Here is a 14,115-nt window from a genome sequence, read left to right as displayed (position 1 = left end):
AAAGGGCATATTTTATCTCACTAGAGTAGCGTACGACTATTCCATTAGAGATTTACAGCAGCTCCTCTTTGTCAAACAATGGGTGATCCCCACGTAGTACTGGCAGCATCCATTATAACTAGGCAGTTTGTCATCCTGACATACACACAAATTCCGTGTGACACTATTCCCAAGAGGTCAGCTTAGTAAATTGGAAAAATCCATTAGAGGAAAAAAAAAATCACATTAGAGGAAAAACCGACCATTTATATACAGAACTGTAGGTTCAATTCTGGAGCTCTAAGACAAGTGTCAAAAGGTGTTCACTCTATGCAAGGGTTAGAAGCTGATGTGTGATGTAACATATAACAACTAATAAAGTGACATATTCTTCTGTCACTGATTTCTTTCGAACTGCATCAAATGATCAAAAACATTCAATCTTGGACTTGCTGATTCAGAACAGAGACAAAATATCCATTTGAAAAAATGACTTAAGCCTTCCCTAGAACAAAATTTATACTTTTGCTCACCTATGAAATAGTGGAAATATGGTCACTTTAGAAGTAGATCGTGTTGGACAGGAACTATATATGAATAATGTGGAATATAAAATGTTCTTGTATGAGATCAGATAGATATCGCTCCTTTATAATCAGTCACTTTGATGTGACTTCAGGAGGTACAGTGATGAAAAACTCCACATTTTCAATAACTGTTAAAAATCAATTCCTTCACTGCAAAGGTCCTGCATTTAACAGAGATTCTGTTTCTGTGTGCAGATCCTAAATTATGATATACTTCTGTAGTTATCCAACAACTACTGGTGACATAAACATCAGATATAGGAAGAACGTAAAAACAGTTCCAGAACTTGCTCTATGCTATTTTTGCTGTGTGCTTGCTTTCTCCTCTGAAAAGATTCAGTTCAGTAGAGTGGGATTTAACACAACTTTACAATTCCCTCAAACAGCTTTAGAGTACTTTTTGACTGAAGTAGTTGACAGGAAGCGTGCCTAGCCATACAATCAGAACTGTTCTGTACCTTTTATTCCCCTTCTTCAAGACTCTTGCTTATCTCTATCTGCTTTTACAACACCTTAGTGCTGCTCTGTCCTCTTTTGCCCTTAAAAAGGCCACCAGGGTAAGAGCCTGAGGATTACAAGAATGGTGAGAATTTAACTCATGATTTCTTGTAATACTGGCATTATAAGTGTTTTTTTCAGAAAAACAACAATCCTGCTGTTCAAGGAAGAACACTACAAAGAAGGGGCACAAAACAGGGAGGCTGAGTAGAGGAGGCAAGAGTTTCAAGAGAGAACTGGTCTTTGCTACGAAGGCTAGTTGACTTTAACTGTGGAACATCAATTCTGAATGCAGCAAATGCACTGACTTCGTAAATACTCACATGCTAACCGCCTAAACTCTAGAAAATGTGAGTGTATTTCGCAGTAAACAAAAACCAGTAGAATTAATCAGAAGCAGCATCACCATGAGCATTTCGTAGAACCGTTTTGGTTGGAAAAGACCCTCAAGATCATCACGTCCAACCATTAACCTAACACTGGCACTAAACCATGTCCCTAGGAACCTCATCTACACATCTTTTAAACACCTTCAGGCATGGTGACTCAACCACTTCCCTGGGCAGCCTGTTCCAATGCCTGACAACCCTTTCCGTAAAGAAGTTTTCCTAATATCTAATCTAAACCTCCCCTGGTGCCACTTGAGGCCATCTACTCTCATCCTATCACTTGCTACTTGGGAGAAGAGACTGAGACCCACCCTGCTACAACCTCCTTTCAGGTAGTTGTAGGGAGTGATCAGGTCTCCCCTCAGCCTCCTTTTCTCCAGGCTTAACAGCCCCAGTTCCCTCAGTTGTTCCTCATCAGAATTGTTCTCTAGACCCCTCACCAGCCTGGTTGCCTTTCTCTGAACTCTCTCCAGCACCTCAATGTCCTTCCTATAGTGAGAGGCCCAAAACTGAACACAATATTCAAGGTGGGGCCTCACCAGTGCTGAGTACAGCAGGACAATCAATTCTCCAGTCCTGCTGGCCACACTATTCCTGATACAAGCCAGGATGCTGTTGGCCTTTTTGGCCACCTGAATACACTGCTGCCTCATGTTCAGCAGGCTGTCAATCAGCACCCCCCAGATCCCTCTCTGCCAGGTGGCTTTCCAGCCACTCTTCCCCGAGCCTGTAGTGCTGCCTGGGGTTCTTGTGACCCAAGTGCAGGACCCAGCACTTGGCCTTGTTAAACCTGATACAATTGGCCTCAGTCCATTGATCCAACGGGTCCAGATCCCTCTGTATGGCCTTCCTACCCTCCAGCAGATAAACAACTTACTGAGGGTGCACTAGATACCCTTGTGCAGACCAAATCTTGATCCCAAGTCTACATTTAATGGTATTTCTCAATGCTTTGGTTCCATTTAGATGTATGAGAACACTCAGTGGATGTATCACAATTAATACAACTTACTCAAGATTATTCTGCAGGTAATAAAGGACTCCAAGCTCATTGAGGGTTCGAGCATTATCTGGTGTATCCTTGCTTAGTGTGAGCTCTTCCAATTGCAGGGCTCTTTGACGAAGCAGAGCAAAGCCACACTGCAGCAAAATAACAAGGTAAGGTAAACCAATCACCATTACTTTTAAAGTGTACGTCTCAAGACAGAAAATCAAAAGACCCAGTTTGGTAATAAAGGAGCCCAATAATCCTACTTAGATTCTGTTTTCAAGCTAAATGGTACATAGGCATTCTGCTTATTTGCAATCTAACAGTAAATTCCACCAAAAATGCTTCTGGGAAATTTAAGCTACTGTGCTGCCATACAGTTGTTTTCTTTGTATCATACATGCTAATTTGCTTAAACTCCACAGGTCAAATAACAAAATTCAAATCAAATTCTTAGGTTTATAAGCTAAAAACATAAAATCAAGTTAATCTCCTACCCTTAATGCCATATATAAACACATATAAAGTATTACTCAAGGCTTCACATGGAGCTTTGTAAAATGGACTGCCAAGCTAAAGCTCACAGGCAAAGTGAATTACAAGTAAAAAGTGCAGCCATTGTTACCCACTCCACCTTTTCTTGATCTTTGCAGTCTTAATAGAAAAATATTTGTGCAGCAGAAATTATTACAGAAATGGACAAAATTTTCATGATCCAAATTCATTTTTATTTGAGCACTGGGGAAACAGCAATATTCTTATGGCTTTTCCCTCCTTTCACTAGAACTACAACTAGAGCTCTGGAGTTACCAGCTGAACTCTTATAGCACAGCCACAATAAGATAAACAAACCTTTTTGTCAAGAATGACAAGAGGAATTCTGTAGCTGGAAAACATGGCAGAAAAAAATAGGGAAAAACTCAGTATAGCACGTAATAATATTACCAGGATTATCCACTGCATCAAGCACTGCGTTCACTAGTATTTGTAGGATAAATCTCTTAGTTATTCTGACAACCACCTTTTTCCATTGCCCCTTTGACAGCCAATTGTTATCAGCAGTAATTCTGCACGCCTGAAATGTATAGATCCACTTATTTCTTTTCCACCTCTCTCAATTCCATACCAGTTGTACTGATGCATCTCCACTTGCAGCAGTTGAAAAGGGAGTCACTAAAGCTGCTGCTAGGCTACTTCACTATCTATGCCCTCAATTATCAAAAGCACTGGAGCTTTGTCAGTTCTGCAGACACACTTTATCATCTATTTAGCAGTGCCACAACATGCCCTGCACTTTTATTAAATATCAAACATTTCCTTACCAGACTGCCTTTCCGCCTTGCTGCTTTTTGGCGTATTTTGAAGGACTTTTTCCTCAGTTGCTCAGCTTGTTCATACCTGAAAACAGGTATTTAGAGTGTTAGAAGAATTGACAAATGTAGCAAGAACGATTATTATGGAAAGCTTCTAAATGACTTGAGTGTACAAATTTGAGGAGAATTTAAGGCAATGCTCCTCCTTTATCTCTAGAAGTTTTTTGTTAAACTAAGCACAAAAATTGGCCCCTACATAGAGAGGATGCTCATGGTTGCATTGGAATTTCTGAAACTCTAAAAAAGAAACTAAGAAACATTTCGGCTTCAGGAAGAAAATCTTTGCTGTTATTTTTTACCACCCCCACACAAAAGAACAATACCAGTGTAGTTAAGCTCACTTGTTCTGCTTTTGGTATAAAGTTGCAAGTGCATCAAGTTCACGGGCTACTCGAGGATGTTCAGCTCCATAAGCATTTTCAGAGATTTCCAGTGCCTGTTTATACAACTGTTCAGCATTTCCAAACTTCTTCCACTGAACATAAACTCCTGCTAGCTGGTGGAGTGATTGTGCCACCCTCGGGTGGTCTGGATCCAGAGCAGTCTCTCGAATCTCCAGAGACCGCTGCAGAGGAGCTACAGCCTGTAACAACGAAGTTCAAAATATGATGGCAGCAGGCAGCATCCTGTATGCTACAATAATTTAACAACTGCAACAGAAAGCACACACCAATCTCTGCTTAATTTGCCTCCTTGCTGATAGGACAATCTCTAAATGTACTTACCTGACTGAGAAGACCTAGGTCCTTAAGAAACCGTCCCAGGGTCTCATAAAGATCAGCCAGGCAGATCATACTTTCCTCTCCCTCACAGCTCTTTTCATATTCTTTCAGAGAGTCAAAATACTCAGCTGCCATAGAGCTCTTATCTTTCCCAACCAGCTGCCAATAACTCAGCAATTCTGCAAAATGTCCCCTGTTTCAACAAGGAAATAAGAAGCTCATCTTATCTCTGATACTCCTCTATTCAGACTGATGCTAGCTTAGAAGAAAAGGGCCATATGCATGAATTTTGTCTTTATGCTACAGTGTCTACACAGACAACCCCTGGAGACTAACGCTGTTCAACAGCAGTATTCATCTCTTTACCAACCCCCAGGTATTAACAGAATAGAAAAAATACATTATTTACATGACAACAGCATGCAGCATTTCAGCCTGTACTACTTTAATCTATATCTATCAGTTTCTGATTTATATTGACAAGAATCACTTCAAAATGTTTATAAGTGCCAAAGCAGTGGCTACCTTTGTACCTTTTGTAAAGGTTCTGGGATACAAAGAGATTCAGAAGACACTTGTGTAGCTTTTGCTTATCACCCTGTTGTTGGAAGAGCCAGGGGAGTTCATCTGCACTTCTCCAAGTCACTCGGTCTCGACTATTGAAAGAAAAGCAAATCCAAATGAAAACTCAGAGGCCTAACGGAACTCATCAATTTGATGTGAAAACTAAGCAAGCGTACAATTTGCCATACCTGAATGTCTAAACAGACAGAGTACTATTAGACCTATGTACACCATTTCCTCACATCTTCATTTTAATTTCACCTCAGAGGGCTCTGGAACTCCCAGGTACCTCACAGAAAGCTGCTCCTCCCTCCCATATGGGCTCATCTGTGCCTGCTAGCACAAGACTGCAGCCCTGCAGCAGCCCACTATCCCTTTGTGCCTCATTTGCCTGGCAAACTGTGGCCCTCTTGGCTTTCTGCTACCCAAGTGCATGCTCTGGGAAGCAGTAAGCCCTCGCCCGCAGCTGGGACACACTCACTCAGGACTGTAAATGCAAATCAGCTTTCAAGCTGGATATGAACTTCCAGCTGTTCAGCTGTTCTACTGGACCTCCTCTTGTCTATGTGCTAATTGCTTGCTTGACACAACTGGTCATCTGCTGCTTCTTCAAGTTCCAAGCAACCTCAAATTTCCTAGCATTTATTGGGTGTTAAAAAATCTACATGTGGCCCATTACCACAAAATAACTGACATGGTATAAATATATGCCCTAACTTTTCACATGATAATTTTATTATATGTCCATTCCCCTCCATAGTCCTCAATCTTTTCTGTGATTAAAAAGCAACGTATCAATAATAAACTGCTAAACTGATAACTAGGGCTTTGCAGAGTTATTCTGCCATAATAATTTACTGAAATTAGACAAATAAGCTACAGAAGAAAACAAAAATGTCCATGAGGCATAAAGCCTGCAATTTAGCTCATCTTGAGGAACTGTGACCTACCTTAGCTGCATGGTGAAATACTCCACTAGTTTTTGTCTATAGGCAGAAATAACATTTTCACCTTCTTCCATATACTCTAGCCTCACCATCTCCCAAGCCTGAAAGAGAGTATAATTAAGAGAAAGAGAATGCATTTAATTTTTTATTAAGTGCTGAAGATACACAGGGTGCTATGACAGATTTTATGAAACACATCTCATGTTGTAGAACTGAAATTCTTTTGATGACAAAGGCACTACGAACAGACTGTCTTACATCAGAGCAAAGCTCTGTTTGTTCGGATAATATTCCCTTCTCATTCAATTGTGCTTGTTTTCTTGTGGACTTAGTGTTTTCTAGGATACATGGAGTTAATAAATAATAAATCAGAAATTTCTGATGGTTTTACATGCCAGGTTTTAACTGCTGACCAATACTGGTATCACAGCTGTAGTAGCTGTCAAGGTGATTCTAACATCAGACCAGATGTTAAGGAAAATAGATGAGCAAACATAAATATAACACAACCTACCTAGTTAACAACAGAACTTAACTAAAAACCAGAGGGGCTTAGGGGGTAGAGTTTCACTTGCATGTGTTTAAAATTACAAAGTTTACCTGGAGGTGCTGGAACTTTAGCAAACCACATCCATACGTCAACAAACACATTTTGTGCAGGCTGTGAACAAGCGAGGCTAACACCGCAGAAGATAGTTCAGGATAAAGTTCCATCAGCTCTGACTCACTCACACCATTGTGGCTAACACCAATGACACACAATATCTACAAAAAGCAGAAAAATTATTTTACAGAGTTAAGAATATTTGCTGCAGAGCTCAGTTACACTGAAATTCTAAGAAAAATACTGTATATCACTGTGTTTAACTTCATATGTCAAGGGAGAAAAAAATCCTGCCTACACAAGCTCTTTCCCTCTTCCGTCCTCAAAGTACAACTCTTAGTGCTAATGGATTAATATTCTAATAGATAAAGCACCAAATGGGACACTCTGGGCCAAACAACCAGCTTCTTAGACTTTCCTCTAAAACACTGGGGGAAAATAACCCCATTATCACAAGGAACCTCCATATAAGTAAAAATGCTGAAGGTCTTATGCTGCTAGAACCAAAGAACTTCTAGCAATCATCAAGTATCATGTCCTAGTAAAAAAAAAAATGTTCCACACAACAGGGCAATTCTGCAATGGTAGGAAGAGGAATCAAAAATCTAATAAGTGATGCCCTGTATTCAAAGATGCCAGGTTTTGATTACATTTACCATGCTCAGTGTAGCTACTCATTGGATCTGGGTAGCAATCAGCAAAGAAACACTAATTCTCTATCATATTATGGTGGAAAAGTTCTCTGTTTCGTTCGACAACGACTTGGTTGAAATTTAACACAAAGCAGTCATATGTTCTATAGTTATGCAATAGATATGATTAATAAAATTGTTCCTTCTATACTAATAATACAGTAATCTCTGAATCATACATATGAACCAACATATTTACCTTTAAGAAACACTCTTTCCAGGAAGGATATACATTACCTGTAGAAATATTGATGCATTCTCTGCTTACCTCTCTCAAAAGACCTTTCTCTTTATCACTCTGCAATGACTCTTGAATTGATCTCAGAATGAGCCTGTACAGTGATACTGTGTCTTGACATTGGAAACACCGTTGAAGGGTTTCATCAATATTTCCTGTATTTCTGACACTACGCAGAAGGACAAAAAGGGCACGGTTTAGTGTACTAAATTTGGCTGAGTAAGATGAATTGAAACTACTGAAGAGGTCTATCTCAAAAGTACTCTGAATTCCTACTGTGTTTAAAAGGTGCACAGCATCTGGTGAGATTAAACACAGAAGAGGTGAATACCCAAAGCCACCTTCTGTCATATTGTCTCATTTTTCTTAATAATTGCAACATTTTTATTTAAAAAAATAAAAGTGTGTTGCAGTGGTTTTTTCCTCCAGCAGGAGTACCAAATAAGAAGAGACTGGATAAAGATGCTGCTGTTTCATTTAATGCATTTACAAAGCATGTTTTCAAGACCAATTAAGCGTTTTAGGACATAAAACAGAAACAAAAAAAAATAATGAAAATCAGTCACCCAGAGTAAATTATCAATCAGTGTATCATTTTCTGGGAGTCTCTAAACTAAAAACGTGTCTTTCTCAACAAGATGAAGTCTAGGTTAATAATACACCAATGCACTTATTAAGTATTCCCTTGCACAAGAGGGAAGATTAATTTTCTCCGCAGCAGGAATTATAGGGAACAATACCATATGCAGGATGTTAAACTAAATAGTTGCTGAACTACCATTTAGCCTTAAAAATCTATGAGGCAAACTATCTGGTACATCAGTAAATACAACAGACCTGAATTAAACTGTTTAACAAAATGATACCACATTCTCCAAATACCTTTAAAAAGCACTGAAGCAACTAACATACTGAGGAAGCAGAACAACATTAAAATAAAATAAAAGCAGAGGAGCTGAAAGCAGACAGATATAACTGCATCTAGTATCAAAATGGTGATTGTACACACTCTGATCTTTCTTCCCATTGTTTTCACAGTCAATGAAGTGGGAAAGCTTTGTACACTGCTCTGTTTGTTCTTCATGAGATTTGTTCTGTGTTAAATGAATGTATTTCAAAATGCTAACAAACCTACTTTATGTCTTCTAATTTAGTGATGAGCACAGTCATTTCAACATCATCTCAACTTACCAAGCAATGGTTTTGCCCAAGAGAGTGACATATAAAGCATTGCAAGTTGCGGCAGAACGACAATGTCTCTCAAGCTTCTTTTCCTACATTTGAAAGAAAATGATGAAAATTAACCACACCAATAAAATGTTCACTGACAAGGAAATAGAAGTTCTAGATAAGCTTCTATCTATAACATCTCAAGACTGTGACATGATAACTACCACAAATAATACTGCTTTTTTGTAGTTATAGGAGCATACAAATGAAGGTGTCCTTCTGAATTTAAGATTTAAAAAGTAATGATCTAAACATTACATCTCTCAAAGATTACCTTAGAGAATCAGTCTCCAAGAGAGAGAGTTAAAATACCTTTTTCCCCACTCTGCCAATCATTTTTATAGTATTATGCAATACTAAACTTTCTATTGCTCTAAAATAAAAGAACGTGTTTACAGCAATATGTGCAACTCCGCTGTTTTTGTGTTAATAATTTATGTTGTTCCATCTGTGTTTGAGCACTATGAGCCATGGGGTAAAAATGCTCAAACCATGTCCCATCTTGAGCAGTATTTACTTAGCTAAATATAATACTTCCTTTTGGCAGCTGTGCTTATTTCATCTTTCCATGTTTTCATTACAAGTTATATAAGAGTAAGGTACTTTAGAAGAACTGCAACAGACATACCTGCTCTTTAGTCAATTTAATATTTGCAAAGTTACATTCTGCACTAATGAGAGATTTAACATCTTTGGAATTCAGTGGATCGAGATGAAGAGTGGGCCACAACCTTTGGTAAGAGAGAACAAAGTTACATTCAGACCCTATTAAATAGCACACAAAAAAGAAAAAAAAAGCCATCAAAGTTCTGGAGCTCTTTAAAAATTTATATCAAAGCAGTAATTGAAGCTTGTCCTGGTTTTGGCTGGCATAGAGGTAATTTTCTTCCTAGTAGCTGGTATAGTGCTGAGTTTTGGATTCAGTATGAGAAGAACACTGATAATACAGGGATGTTTTGGATGTTGCTAAGCAATGCTTATAACAAGTCAAGGACTTTTCAGCCAGGAGGCTGGAGATGCACAAGAAGCTGGGAGGGGACATGGCCAGGACAGCTGACCCCAGCAGGCCAAAGGGATATTCCATACCATATGACATCATGCTCAGTATATAAATTAGGGAACATTTAGCTGGGGGGACTGCTGCTTGGAAACTGGCTGGGTATTGACTGACAGGTGGTGAGCAATTGCATTGTGCATCATCTATTTGACATATTAGTTTATAATTATTATCCACAATCTGGTTTCACAACACCTAAAACCTGTCCTCACTGCAGTTACAAAAGAGAAGCTTTCATTGTCTTCAGTGGTTGCAAAACCTTATTCTATCTTGACAAATTTGGCAGTTTGCTCCTCAACCAGCAACTGTAATTTAGAATAACAACTCTAACCCAGGCTACTTTGAAACACCTCAGAAATACAACATACCTCCACGCCTGTGGACATGTTTCCACGTTCACTGATACAATCACTCTCACATTCACTGGCAGTGGATCTATCAGCCATTTCATATGCTTCTCAGCTTGCTTAAAAACAAATTTTGGTTACTTAATACAAAGACTGTTCAAAATAAATGCCAAATAGATTCTATTAACTGCACAGCTCAGTGAAAGGAGTCTTACATTCTCCAGTGTCCTTAAAAATTGTTTACAATTCAGTTCTTGAAATCAACCAAACAAATGAACACATATTTTATCTATAAAAATGAAATACTGTATTTTACCTCATCTGCACCTTCTGCAAAAGCATTTTCTGTACGTGTTTTTCAGAGCAAAACAAACATTAATGTTTCCATTAGATACATATAGCTGAACCTATTACAACAGTCAAAGTCTGTTTAGACTGACAAATGCTATTTCAAAAACATACCTGTATTTGGTCAATAGAATCAATAATTATAATAATGCTGCCTTGATGACGTGCCGAAAGTTTTTCCAGCCAGCGAGGAAACTCTTCCAGAAGTTTGGCTGGATCCAAAGTCAGAGGTGACACTAACCAAGAGTGTTGCATAAGCTGCAGAAATATAAACATACATGACAAATTCTACCTTAAAAATAAACTAGGATAGTTGAAAGAAGTCCCATAGACACATACACACAAAAAAACAACCCTACATATGATTTTGGGCAATTCTTCTAGCCAAGTTCACACAGAACTCTTTCCCTCTAGTATATGCAGAAAGCTGGCATATGCAGAAGAATATTTATTGAACTCATTGTGTAAATTCTAGAGAGAGAACTTGAGTTTGCACAAAGGACAAGGAATTTGGAGACTTAAAGGGTTTACAAGTTTCACAGGTTGAACAGGCAAACTTCTAAAATACATAAGAAAATTGAGTTCATTTTTCTAAAGGTTTTAGTCCTGTGAGGTTCTTAGTGCCACCCCGAGAAAGAAAAAGCTCAAACCCTGCTACAAAAATACTCCTCACTTATTCCCCACATATCTAACTCATAACTAAAAAATAAATAAACATAGGAGAGAAACTAGGCTAGGAATGATACGGTGCCAGCTTGTGAATACAGCCTCAGGTTCCTAAACACAAAGCCAGAAGAGGTACTACCTGCCTCTCTCATTGGCCAGATGGCAGGAAATTTTGGAAGAAGCTTATACAGTTTTATAAGCCATCAATATAGGTCACTGGAAGCATAACTGCTAATGGAAATCTACTAAAACATCCCAGTGATGCTATTTACTTGATCTGCATTCAATGTATAGGATCAGATGCCCCCATTCTATAGTGCTTTAAATTTGTATTACTCTTAACTGATGTAGAAATCCCGTAGAGCAAATGTTATCTTTTGACATACACACACAGGCACTTTCCAAAGAACCACACAATGCCGGGTATGTAAAAATACAGCATACCTTTAAAGTAAGACGTTTAATTATCAATGCAGATTCTGAACTAGTAGACATGGGCCTCCCAACAAAGTGGTAAAGAATTAGTGTGTTTGGCGAATGCTTCTGTTGCAATTGAATCCTAATGAGAGAAGGAAAAAACCAAAAGGCACTTAACAGACTATAATTTTGCAAATATATCTCAAAGAAAAATGATCAGTTTTGCCAAAGGACAGAGAGTGACTGACCTAGAGGTGTTCCATGTTTATCTTACAAAATAGGATAGACATTTCTTGGGCTATAATTTAACTTTTTATGTGAGATTCCACTTCAGCTTTCTACAGTACTGACAAGTGCCCTTCCTGGCACTGGACAATCACACGTCACTAAGCTTTCAAGAAGTAATGACACTACCCATTTATTTTTATGTCAGCAAATGTTGTCATAGCCTACAAGTGACCATAAAATGCATTTCTAGGATAAATTATTAGCTTTGGTCTTTCCTTTATTTCACTTTAAAAGACTCCAAATGACCCTTCTTGTGTATCAGTGATAGGCAACACTATTGAGCTACTGAAACCACTTCTTAACGCTGTGCAAAGACAGATCTGTAGGGTGTTGCAACTGGAGCCAGGAAGATGTGAAAGGCAGTCCAGATGGCATTACCTACTCAGTTATTACAAATCTTTCCAGGATGCTTCTATAACTTCATTGCTTTGTAAATGCTCCCATTTTATCTCTAATTAAACTGATATGATATTTAAAATGTAATGGAACCTTTTTTTCTTAAGTTACATTCATATAAAAAAAAAGAAAAAAAAGTTAAACTACCATTTTGACAGAAGAAGAGATTTCCCAGAGCCTGGTCCTCCTGATACAAGCAGAGGTGGAATTGGTGCTGGTGCTGCTACTAGGTCATTTAGACGTTCAAAATACTACAAAAAAACCCAATCATTACAAATATTCCACTGTTTAAGGGAGATATGTAGTGCTTGGTGATATAAACAATCTAGATACAAAACACATGTACAGATTTATTAAGGTAAGGGAATAAATACTGAAAAGCTAATAAACTGAATTAGTGTTACTACAGGAGAGCAATTGGGTACTATGTTTGTTCAGGCTTCCTCACCCCCATCTCCCCAAACTACTCCACTGCACTGGATATGGTTGCCTTCAAAGTTGCCATGAATGGTATTTTGAGGCACACCACATGAATGCCCAAGAGTGCTGTAGCAGAGTTCAGGATGACAACAAGACAAACCACCCTTCATCCACTTGGGAGAAATATTTTGTCTGCAAAAAAGAAGTGGAGGTGCATTAAGATACACATAGGTATTTTTTCTATTAATGTTCTATTATTTTAGTGTTCTAGAGTGTAGTAAAGAGGACACAATTCTCCAAAGCATTGCCAACATACGAGTCATGAACTAAAATAATAAATTGTGCTAGTAAAATAGGGGTACTAAAAATTTAAATACAGTATCACAGAAACTGCATGCTTATGTTACATTGTAACATTAAGCAATGTTGTCCAAATAAACTGTCACATCACTTTCCATGATCACTTTAATGTTTCTTCTTCTTACATTCACTATACCTTCCATAAATATAACTGTTCCTGGTACCACCAATTTGAAATGTTTCAAAAATTTTATTTCAAGTAATAAGTATGGAGCTATTCAGCAGCTCTGTACTTTAAAGTTTCCTGTGTTCTTCTCATATACACATGGCTGCTTGATGAGATGAAATCTTCTCATTAGTCACCTCTGAAAGACCTAACTCCAGCTGTCAAGACACAGCCTGGATTGCCTCAAAAGAATAAAAAAGGTGTTCAGAGGCTTTTCTGTTGACAACCAAAGCCTAGGAGGACACCCTACACTGTTATAGTGCTTTTCCCCAGTGTAGGAATGACTGCTTCTTCATCAATGTCATTCAACAACACACAAACTGGCATCTCTCCTAGAAAACAAATATGTCATTTATACAAGACATATGGCTTCTTCTGGCCTAAGGAGTAATAGCGTCAAGGATACTCTCAAGACACAGCTTCTTCTGTAGAAGTACATCTTCCCTAACAAGAGACAGAAGTGAATGATGACTTTGTCCATATACATTTCCAGTGCACTTACTTTCTCAAATCCCAGCTCACATGTTGAATTAGAGGCCTGCTGAAAAGCTTCCATCTGTTCCTGTTCATCATGTGCATCCCACAATACATCACCGAAAACTTCTTCTTCAGGAGCAGTAGACTCTTCCTTATTACCCAAATCCTTGCCTTCTAGTTCTGTCATTTCACACCCCAATATATCCTAAGGAAAAAGAAAATTACAAGGAGAAAACTGCAACTGTAATTCTTAACAGTTCAGGCACGTTTGGTGTTAAGTCTCAATTTCACTGTATATGAGTATGGCTCTACTAAGATCAATACTCTCATTTCCTTCTAGGCTAGCAGAGAACATAAATAAA

General features: G+C 38.3%; 1 protein-coding gene across 1 annotated transcript in view; it reads right to left on the bottom strand.

Moving 5' to 3' along the window:
* Positions 1-14,115, bottom strand: part of NPHP3 (nephrocystin 3) — a 30,594-nt gene that overhangs the window by 5,184 nt on the left and 11,295 nt on the right. The window contains exons 9-23 of the mRNA XM_082045418.1: positions 13,779-13,958; positions 12,478-12,581; positions 11,674-11,788; positions 10,678-10,821; positions 10,237-10,334; positions 9,440-9,542; positions 8,773-8,855; positions 7,612-7,750; positions 6,648-6,812; positions 6,051-6,148; positions 5,070-5,192; positions 4,540-4,729; positions 4,156-4,397; positions 3,764-3,839; positions 2,466-2,593 (exon numbers count right to left, since the gene is read on the bottom strand). Of these exons, the coding sequence (XP_081901544.1) occupies positions 2,466-2,593; positions 3,764-3,839; positions 4,156-4,397; positions 4,540-4,729; positions 5,070-5,192; positions 6,051-6,148; positions 6,648-6,812; positions 7,612-7,750; positions 8,773-8,855; positions 9,440-9,542; positions 10,237-10,334; positions 10,678-10,821; positions 11,674-11,788; positions 12,478-12,581; positions 13,779-13,958 (1,988 nt within the window). The remainder of the gene's footprint in view (positions 1-2,465; positions 2,594-3,763; positions 3,840-4,155; positions 4,398-4,539; positions 4,730-5,069; positions 5,193-6,050; positions 6,149-6,647; positions 6,813-7,611; positions 7,751-8,772; positions 8,856-9,439; positions 9,543-10,236; positions 10,335-10,677; positions 10,822-11,673; positions 11,789-12,477; positions 12,582-13,778; positions 13,959-14,115) is intronic.

This window comes from Streptopelia decaocto (assembly GCF_964273445.1).
Source record: "Streptopelia decaocto genome assembly, chromosome: 2".
In the NCBI taxonomy this organism is placed as follows: Eukaryota; Metazoa; Chordata; class Aves; order Columbiformes; family Columbidae; genus Streptopelia; species Streptopelia decaocto.
Note: the sequence above shows the minus strand (reverse complement) of the source record. Positions and strands in the feature narration are given on the sequence as shown.